The sequence below is a fragment of the Magallana gigas genome, chromosome 9 (assembly GCF_963853765.1).
Source record: "Magallana gigas chromosome 9, xbMagGiga1.1, whole genome shotgun sequence".
Taxonomy (NCBI): domain Eukaryota; kingdom Metazoa; phylum Mollusca; class Bivalvia; order Ostreida; family Ostreidae; genus Magallana; species Magallana gigas.
In genome coordinates, this window is record NC_088861.1 from 50,131,404 (window position 1) to 50,141,702 (window position 10,299).

Consider the following 10,299-nt stretch of genomic DNA (forward strand, 5'->3'; position numbering starts at 1 on the left):
TGTTGATATTATGGTAGTAATGATGCATTTGATCTCAATGGCAATTTCAACTTTAATTATATCTATCAATGTCCTGAGCATACCTTGCTGACTATTTAAGGCTGACTTTGTGTTTTCTAGGTTGCTTCAGCAACTGGTGGATGTAAACAGGATGTATGGTGATGTTTTACGTAAAACAATAGAGGAGAAGAAAACACATCTAGAGAACATGCAGTAAGCCACATTATGATTGAACATCTCACAACCAATTAATCAGAACACATTTATTTTATAGAAAATACAGCAAGTCTAACGAACGTCTTAAAGCTGATCAATTTAAATAGGGATTTTTAAGGAAATCTTATTGTATCATTGAACAATTTCACTTTGAATTGACTCTATTGCAGGCAGAACTGCAATAATACATTCTGTTCTTGAGGTGTAGGACTTTTCTGGGTCTTGATGGATTTTGATGATTTATATCAGATTTTCAATTTCTTAATTAATTCTCAGAAAATAAACTGATGTGAGATTGTATTGATGAAAAACCTGTGTGTTTCTTTAAGTCTGTATTGTATGTAGTATTGTCCTGTCTTTGTAGGGCTTTATCTTCAATCAACAATGTAACAGAGGCTGCAGCACTCAGCAATGCTAGAGGTAAGCTCTGGACCAAAAGACTTTCTGATTTACCATAATGGTGTAAAACTTTCTGGTTGACCTCTGTTACTGTGTAATGTTAAGCTGACTGTGGACCACAAGTCTTTCTGGTATATACCATACTGTGAAGTCTGCATTGTTTGTGTTGATGATGCTATTCTGTAGCATATGGCAGTTATACATCTACTTTCAATATTCTACCATTATAGTAACACCTAAACTATGTAATTAACATTGTCCCTGCATCACCTCCATACAGACCGGTCAGTAACATCTAAACTATGTAATCAACATTGTCCCTGCATCACCTCCATACAGACCGGTCAGATGTGTACCCCACTAATACTGTTGTTTTGTCACTTTTAGTCCCGGCCATCCACGAGCCACCGGACGAAGCACTGGTTCTCTGGCTCAGAAACAGGAAGTTTGATGAAGATCTCATTGAGATGGTAACTTTGGGTTTATATTACTAAAGCTGTATTATCCTCACATGATTCGTCTTTTTGTAATGAATCAGCTGAATATGATTCCATACACAGTAACAAATGTAATTTTTTGTTTTTTAGATCACACAGGAGCAGTTTGTTTTGTCGGATCTGCTGGAGATAGTTCGGTACGAGGACCTACAACGGCTCGGCCTCCGGTCAGTGTCTAGTGGCCTTCATAGTCTCTAAAATAAACATTATAGGATCTCAATGTTTTGAGCGAACCTTGGGGAGGGGAAAAACACACAAGAGTATAATAACTGTAATATACCCTCACAGATCATCAGAGATTCTTTATATCATGTTTTATTGCAGTTTTGGTGACTGTGTAAAACCTGATTTTATAGCATTGTACGATACAAAACTCTGTATGTCATATCAATAGATTTACATAAAAATCAGCTGTGAATTCATTGAGGTGTTATTATAACAAAAATTTATTGCATGCCATTGGGTAAAATCCCTGCATATTAAGGAAACCATGATATAATTAGTTGTATGTATTTATTGTCTGATGTTACTATGTTCTGAATTCTTTTCCTCTCTGCAGAGGTGGCGTCCTGTGTCGATTGTGGCGGGTTATACAGAGCCACAGGAAGGAGCATGGCCTGGAGAAAATGTTCCAGGAGAGGTAACAGAGGTCAAAGGTCAAGGCCAGGTTACCAAGTGACCTTGTGTTTGTCACCAAGTCTGCGTTATCATGGTTGTCATACAGTTTTCTTCATGGATTCAGGGACAGTCATACTGTGTCACAAGACTGTCACATGACCGGGGACAGTCAAATGATGTCACATGACATTGGACAGTCAAACGATGTCACAGGTCAGACGTCGACAGTGTATGCAGCTAAAGGTACTTAGAAACAGCAAGGACTGTGTCTGTGGGAGAAAATAAGGTGTCACATGACCTGTCTCCTTCCTAGTCACATGGTTTAAGACTGTTCCTGTGATTGGTTTATACAGTCGGGAGATGGGATTGAAGGAAGTTACGAGTATTTTTAATTTATACCAAATTTTACATTGACTGACTATTGTTTTGTGGAAGTTTTGTGTAACTTGACTATTATTTTCCTCTTTTAAGTGTTTTTATGTCTGTGATGTCAAAGTGCTGTGAATCATGAAGGGGTGGGGGGAGGGGGCTAGTCTCATATGACATTGCCAACAAGTAATTGCACATCGTTAATTAGTGTGTTAATTTTCTGCATGTATCTTAGAGACAGTGATGTTGGTTCATTGGTAAGTTAACATTGGGTAAGTTTACATTAGGTGTGTGTTTCCTTTGGGTGTGTTTATTAGTTGATGCTGTCCATGTGGTGCTACTTCAGTATTCAACTTTCACTGTACATTACGGTTGTGTATTCCCATTCATCGTCAAAAATATCAGCTTTCTGTGAGGCATTAACTTTATTGATGAACAAAACACTGTGATGATATCGACCATCCATTGATTTGAGGATATTTGGATGAGATGGTAGCAAACAAGATGTGAACAATCAGACTCTGTTTACACCCAGACTTGTAGTTTGCAACTACCCTCTGTATCACACTTTTTTTCTTGGAAAAATTTATTTAACTTTTTGATAGCACAATATTTTGAACAATGTCTCTTCCACATGTACTTGTAGCTTACCTGTTAAATTCTATTGTTACAAGACATGATGCAAAATGATTTTTTTTAATCTTGTATTTCAGTTAGAAAAGTTTATCAGAAGTTAAGTGTTTTATAAGTGGTCTTCAATTTGTTTTTAACAATTTACTTTGTGTAAGGAGGCCGGATTGTCAACAAATTAACCACAGATTTACCCTCAATTTTTAGAAATGATGTTTTAAGTTTAAAACTTTCATTTGGTAAAGAAAATTTATATTTTTTAGCTTTAAAATTTGAATGTTTTCCTACATCTTCATATATAGCTCTCCTAATTAAGGAGATCAATATAGTCTAAAAATGGCCATCAAGCCCACTTAATGCAAAACAGACTGTATACTTGTGTATGTCTTGCTGTTCTCAGATCTATCTGAAAATATTAATGTTATCTAGGAATTTTATTTCGAAAGAATTTATCATCAATTGAATTTATTTCATATTGTTCCTCAATCTATTTTATATTGAATTGGACTTTTATTGTTCATTGTTTTATCATGAATTTACCCATTATATTGCCTCTGAATTTTTTTAAGTCTTTAAGGTGATTTCTTTCTACTAGAAGTTTTACATCTGTTTTTAGGTTTATATCGAGTATGAATGGAATAAGATTATTCTCCATTTTAATTCATTTTAACTTTGACATTGTTTTTAGACCTTCAGAGATATTTGTCCAATATCATATCCTGAAAATTTTCACCTTCCATTTTTACAAATTACTGTTATTACCAATACTTTTTAATTTTTTAACCTTTAGTTTATCGGTACGAAACTTGTTGCTATGGGTTTTGGCAACATGACCGACTTTCTGTTTATAATCCTTGCACATGCACATACCAGAAAACATCACCTCAACACACTCCAAACAATTCTTAATAGAAAGGATGTATTCGTTTGGTCGATTGGAGAGCTGCAAGAGTAATCCTACATGTAATTTGCTCGTTTGCAGTATGGAGATCTCCGGTAGATCTGCTTTTTCTACTTTTCAAATAGCAGGTAGACTCTGGAGATATCCTGGACCAGTTCTGGAGGAAGCAAACGAATACACCCAAAGTCATGCTTAAATCGCCCGGTGATTGATTATTAGATTAGAAAAAATTTAAAGTTTATCTTGATTCCCAGTAAGCATTCAGTATTGTTTGTGTGTTAGAATTGCAGTTGTTTGCTTTTATCAGTTTATTTTACCATGTTGTTACTTATGACTGGTTTATTCTTAGCTTTACTGTTGATGTATTCCCCATTCACAAAGGTCTAGCTCTATACCAAATGTGTGAGTCTTGATGAGATTGAGATGAAGTCTCGGTGAGATTGAGATGAATGACGCAAACGTTGTATGTGTGGCAAGGGATTGGAATGAAAAGTCGAGTCTAAACATAAGTCCATCTTCTCTTATTAGAGATAAATGTCATTTCATAAAGTTTATATTCTTTCATTTAATATCCTACCTATGTCTTGATGATACAGAAAGTTTATCTCTTAATTATTAAAAGTGAATCGTTTTTTTTTTAAACAAAAGTTAATTACCTTTGAATCAGATTGAATTGTTACAAAATGTTATCTCTGTGTTAAGATTATGAAATGTTATAAATGTTATATATTCTCTGATTGTTACATTATCTGCATAAATAATGAAAAGTTACAAGTGTTTATACATCTCTGTATATTGTCACTGAATAAAATGGTCACCAAGTGTGTTGCATCCCAACCAGGAATAAATACAAATTCTTGTGAAGATGAGTTGTGTTTTTTTAAATCAAAAGGTTATAATTAATTGTCACTGTATAAAAAAGCACTGTTTATATAGCTTCATTTAAAGAATAAGGAATCATTCTTTGAGTATTATGAGGTGATATAATATCAGTCGGAACGTGGTCAAATCTATCATAATTTACTTCCTTATTATATTCATAGAATTTCTAATTTGTACATTTTAAAACAACATTATTTTAAAACCACTATTTTTTTTACGTAGCACATGCTATGTATTACTATGTGTTGCAGCCAATACCGTTTTTTGGTTATGTTATAAAACATGCCCATTTTGTGTCACTCGTGGTTTATGAAGTTATAAATTGGGTTTTAGGGTTAAAATTATCACAGACAAAAAGTTGAAAATGTTAATATTATGAAATGCTCTCTATCTCGATTGATTGCGATCTCTCTCTCTCTCTCTCTCTCTCTCTCTCTCTCTCTCTCTCTCTGTTTATATAACTTCATTATGAAGCAAGCTCTCTCTTTCTCTCTCTCTCTCTGTATATAACTTCAGTATGAAATTCTCTCTCTCTCTCTCTCTCTCTCTCTCTCTCTCTCTCTCTCTCTCTCTCACTCACTGTGGGTTTTTGTTATTTCTGGAAGTGAATAAGATGAGAAGAATGTTATTGATTAAGCCTTTATTAAATAGTAGTAAGTTAGTAAATTGACGTTTTGTCACGAAATATTTCAAGACCACATTAACAATAGTCGAATGAGTTTGTGATCGACTTATCTACTTGGGTGTTGCTAAAACGCGAAATGAATGGAAAGTTTATTTGAGGTTACATACAAAGTTTCCTGGAAAAAAATTAACACATACTAAAATTTGTAGTAAAACATTTTGGAAATTTTAAAATACTCTTGATTTATCGTTTCTGGTTTGTTAACATATTAATAAGTAAATAATAATATATACGATGTTTATCTTTACGTTCCACGTTTTAGCGACACCCGTCTGGTTCGAGAGTGATTGTTGATCGTCGATCATCGAGTTTAACTTTACCGTTTTGTTTACACTACTTGTAATTTAAGAAGATGTCAGAAAGGAAAGTCTTAAACGTAAGTTGTTAAACTATTGAGAAACTGTAATGGTAGTTTGTTAACTGTTATAACTAATGACGGATTTAATCTTTTGTTGATGTTTGTAATGTGTAATAGATACAGAGTTTAGCTCGCTTTTGACGATATATTTGAACCGTTTGGGTTATTTCAAATTTACTTGTTAATGTGTTTGATGACTAGTTTGATGTAACCATTAATGTGATTCGTTACAGAAATACTACCCCCCGGATTTTGATCCCACGGATATCCCTAAGATGAAGACGCAGAAGAACCGACCGTTCAACATACGTATAATGGCGCCCATGAATATGAGGTATGTTATAGATACTTAAAAGAGTTTTATATGGGTTTAATCTAGTCTTCTCGAAAGATGTGTAGAATCAGGTTTATATTTGTAAACAATTTGTATAGTGTAACAGGATGGGAGAATAATTACATGCCAGACCTGGATTCGAACCTGAGCCCCCTGAATCTCTAGTCAGTTGATCCACTAACTGAGCTTTCTGGCACTGGCTTTCGAACCTGTCTGACTGTCACATTATAGAGCTTACATTGGTCTACTCTTTGCTTTGGCTAGCGGTGTGATAACTTACCTGATTTTTTTTTACAACAGGTGTGATAACTGCGGGGAGTACATCTACAAAGGGAAAAAGTTCAACTCTCGAAAGGAGGATGTTGAAGATGAGTATTACCTGGGGCTGAGAATCTTCCGATTCTACATCAAGTGTCCCCGCTGTGTGTCAGAGATTGCGTTTAAGGTACACCTGTAGTATTTATAGTAGATATAAAACATTGATTTGACATGGTTCTTAGACTGCGACAGGGTCTTTAATAGTGCCATTAATTTGAGTCATTCCAAATTCAAAACAGTGCCCTTTTCCTATCTGAATTTTTCCATTTGTCATTAGTCCCAATATAGAAGACCACATTTGGATTTTTCTGATAGCAAAACTTGTTCACTTGTTTTTGTGCATCATAAACTTGATAATAAAACACTATGATCCAAAAGTTCGTGTCTACAGAGTTTCAGTGTGCATTTATTTTTCCTAAAGTTCCACATATGTCTTAATTTTTCCGAATGTAAATGGCCTAGGCCCCAGTGCTAAAAGCATTACATGCCCTTGCCCCAGTGCCATATAAAGTTGATACAAGAGCCAAAAGTGATATGACTTGTGTATCTTTTATCTCAGATCCTAACACAATGAAAGAAATCACAGATTGAGCAGGATGTAAATCATGGCTCATATCAAATCGAAGGAGATTCTCTGATTACATGCCCTCCCAGTTTTCTATTTGTTCAGTGCCTTCCCTAAGATTTAAGACATTATAAAAGTATGTGATGTTTGGAAAGATGAATACTAAATGTGATGTTGTTTAACAGACTGACCTGGAGAACACAGACTATACCCTGGAAGCAGGTGCTACACGACTGTTTGAGGCGGAGAAACTTGCCAGACAGATGGCTGAAAAAGAAATCAAAGATAAGGAAGATGAAGAGCTAAATAATCCAATGAAGGTAACAGTCCAACATCCTGGTTTTTTCACTCGTTTTGCAGTCATTTGAAGGTTACAGTTACTTATATATTTTTAGCATGCATAGATCAAAAAACCTTTTCTAGAGAAATATTGTTGACATCCTCACTTATTATACACTGTTTGACAATGAAATATTCTTTTTTGCCATTTGAAAATGAAAAGTCTATATATGGCAAATAAAAAGAGCTTTTTTCTTTTGCTGTAGAGCTTTACAATGAATTTGTTTTAAATTTTCAGATTCTTGAAAACAGAACAAAGGCAAGTAGAAAAGAAATTGAGGAAATTGACACATTGGAAGAGATAAGGGACATGAATGCACGTCATGCAAAGGTTGACCATGAAGAGGTTCTGAAATTCCACGCGGAGTACGAGAAACAGCTAAAGAGACTTCAGGAGGAGGAAGAGGAGAGAGAGATAAGGTGAGAGAGAGGTGAAGAAGGAAAGACAGAGAGAGAGAAGGAGGAAGAAATGTGAGACAGAGAGACAGGCAGAATGAGAGGGGAAAGAAATAAGGTTAGAGAGAGAGAGAGAGAGAGAGAGAGAGAGAGAGAGAGAGAGAGAGAGAGAGAGAGAGAGAGAGAGAGAGAGGGGAGAGAGAGAGAGAGAGAGAGAGAGAGAGAGAGAGGCAGACAGACAGATAAAACAGTCTGGAGGTTATTTGATGATAAAAAGTTTGAGGAGAAAGAAAAAGATAAACAGGGAGGAGAAAAAAAATATTACAGTGAATGAGAAAGAGCTATATAGATTACAAATGGATAAAGAAGAAAATGAACGCATTTTTTGAACCACTTTCAGTGTTTGTTTATAATTTCAGGGAGCTTTTTGGTGAGGTGAATGGTCAGAGTATTAAACGACTCCATGATGATGAGGAGGAGGGAGAAGGGCCACCAGTAAAGAAGGGACCAGTCAGCACCACCAAACCAACGGACTTCCTGACCAGCGTAAGCATGGGAGACAGAATTAGTGCATGCATCATTCATCAGTTGTGTTTTTAATTAAAGATATTTTGAATCTAGTTCATTTGAATGATTACTATAAACATATCATATTTTGCTGTTTTTTCATTTTGTGTGTTTTGGTAGAAAGCAGTATCAATTTCCACAAAATCAAATACATTAATGTCATGTAGTCGCACTTATATGTATATATAAGTTGATACGAATCAAAAACCTACCCTAATTTGTTGAAAAATCAATTTACATAAAATAATGTACTTACTAGACATAATGTAATTGCAATATCCTCTCCAGTGCGTGTAAATAAATGTTGATTTTATAAATGTATGAAGCTTCACAAAAAGACATGTACAACTTGCAGAATGACTTGATGATCTGTTTCTGTACCAGTGTTTTATATCCAGTACACATTTTGTTATAGGACGCACCAGGAACCAGTAAAGTAGGCACCAGTAAAGCAGCTAAGCCGGCAGTATGGGAGAGAAGTATAGGGTCTGTGGGCAGCAAAGCCTCGCTGATGAAACTCGTCAAAAGTAACAAGAAGAAGGGATCGGCATCGACCGAGAAATCAGAGGCGTTGACAGTGAAATCAGACACAAGTGAAAAGAAGACGAATTCTATGGGACAAAGTGGCAGCAGTGCTTCCTCTCGTGTAGACGGAACATTGGAGGGCGATCAGAAAAAACAACAGGCAAACGCAGATAAAACCCAGACAAATACAAACTCTGGTCAGACCCAGACAAAAGGAGATCAGTCAGGACCTGTTACGACAGCAGGAAGCTCAGCGCTGAGCATGCTGGGAAGTTACTCTGATAGTGAAGAAAGCGACACTTAGTGACCATATATATCTGGTGATCATAGACACTTAGTGGCCATATATATCTGGTGGTCATAGACACTTAGTGGCCATATATATCTGGTGGTCATAGACACTTAGTGGCCATATATATCTGGTGATAGATTGGTCCTAACTGTGTTCCCCGCTCCTTATCTGAAGTTCAAGTCCTCCAAATTCTGTAAGAACAGCTCTGAATGAAGAAGAAATCTGTACCAAGATGATTTGACTGACACACTGGGTGGTCAGGTGTACACCGTCCCTCAATAAATCTCCAACAGGAAGCTATGTCATAGGTTCAGCCAGACAACTGTCATGTAGAGGGACTTTTATTATTAATATTGTAAAAAAAAATGTATATGTATTTGTTATGTATGAAAATAAACAAGAGACTAAAAAGTTTATACTTATATTATACACAAGTTTTATAGTTACATCAGAGTTTTAGAAGTAGGTGAAACTTTTCTGAATGGTCCGTCCTGATTGAATTACTCCAGTTAAGGAGGGTGGGAGGTCAACAAGTCAGCCATTATAATTAGATCCTACTTTTAGATGTCATGTTTTTAGCCATTATAATTAGATCCTACTTTTAGATGTCATGTTTTTAGCCATTATAATTAGATCCTACTTTTAGATGTCACGTTTATAGCTATAAACTACTATGTAATAAACAGAAGTCCATATATTTTACCTTAAATCTGGGCAGTTTCATATATTCTTATATAGAGCTTTCCTTTTAAAGGAGACCAATACAGTCTAAAAATGGCCATGGTCATCTAACCCTCTTATGTTATATCAGAGTAGAATAACTTCAAAGTATACTAAAGTAAATTACTAAGCAACTGTGATAGTTTGGGTTAAATGGACCGTGGATATCGGCCTGGGTAGCTCAGTGGTAGAGCTCCTGACTAGAGTTGCAGGTGTCCGGGGTTCGATTCCTTGCCCAGCCAAATATTTTCATTGTATTTACATGCTCATTCCTCCTAACCTACTACACAACATAAAACTATCTCGAGATTATGTGATGTTAACATTTAAGCGTTTCTCAGACATATTACACATGTAATCAAAATATACAAAATCCCAGATATAGAAGTCCAATTTTAACTTGCAATAATAATTCCAGGTATTAATTCAAGGTATCCAGAGTAACTCTTATACTGAGTTGTACTGAACCATACTAAAATTTTGTGAAAGATCATCTTTTAGTCACTAAAAATTATCCTCAATTCATTATTTCAAACAATGGGTCGTTTCCTGGTAGTTATGTAAAAGTATCCTGAAGATTGTATTAAATTATCCTGAGTATCTAAACGTATAATTATGTCAAAGTTTCTTCAGTTTAATATGCTTAAGTTACCTGAATAGGTGATACTGAATATCCTAAGTTAGTGAA

The 10,299-nt window shown here is 35.3% G+C and overlaps 2 protein-coding genes across 17 annotated transcripts in view; both read left to right on the forward strand.

Moving 5' to 3' along the window:
- The window catches only part of LOC105338968 (mitogen-activated protein kinase kinase kinase 15), a 33,418-nt gene extending 28,933 nt beyond the window's left edge, over positions 1 to 4,485 (forward strand). For all 16 annotated transcript variants that reach the window (XM_066072255.1, XM_066072253.1, XM_066072256.1 and 13 more), the window contains 5 exons: positions 121 to 213; positions 581 to 636; positions 1,003 to 1,085; positions 1,203 to 1,279; positions 1,672 to 4,485. In XM_066072255.1, the coding sequence (XP_065928327.1) occupies positions 121 to 213; positions 581 to 636; positions 1,003 to 1,085; positions 1,203 to 1,279; positions 1,672 to 1,756 (394 nt within the window). In that variant the 3' untranslated portion in view covers positions 1,757 to 4,485. The remainder of the gene's footprint in view (positions 1 to 120; positions 214 to 580; positions 637 to 1,002; positions 1,086 to 1,202; positions 1,280 to 1,671) is intronic.
- A 930-nt stretch (positions 4,486 to 5,415) lies between these two features.
- LOC117691115 (splicing factor YJU2) lies at positions 5,416 to 9,305 on the forward strand. The gene is made up of 7 exons (XM_034476436.2): positions 5,416 to 5,573; positions 5,789 to 5,889; positions 6,190 to 6,334; positions 6,958 to 7,092; positions 7,350 to 7,531; positions 7,927 to 8,053; positions 8,490 to 9,305. Exons 1-7 carry the CDS (start codon positions 5,550 to 5,552, stop codon positions 8,901 to 8,903), a joined length of 1,128 nt encoding a protein of 375 aa, XP_034332327.2. The 5' UTR covers positions 5,416 to 5,549; the 3' UTR covers positions 8,904 to 9,305.
- The last annotated feature ends 994 nt before the right edge of the window (positions 9,306 to 10,299 follow it).

Coding starts and splice junctions, on each gene's coding strand:
- LOC117691115 (XM_034476436.2), top strand. CDS start 5,550: ATGTCAGAAAGGAAAGTCTTAAAC. Junction 5,574..5,788: donor CAGAAAGGAAAGTCTTAAAC/GTAAGTTGTTAA, acceptor GATTCGTTACAG/AAATACTACCCCCCGGATTT. Junction 5,890..6,189: donor ATGGCGCCCATGAATATGAG/GTATGTTATAGA, acceptor TTTTTACAACAG/GTGTGATAACTGCGGGGAGT.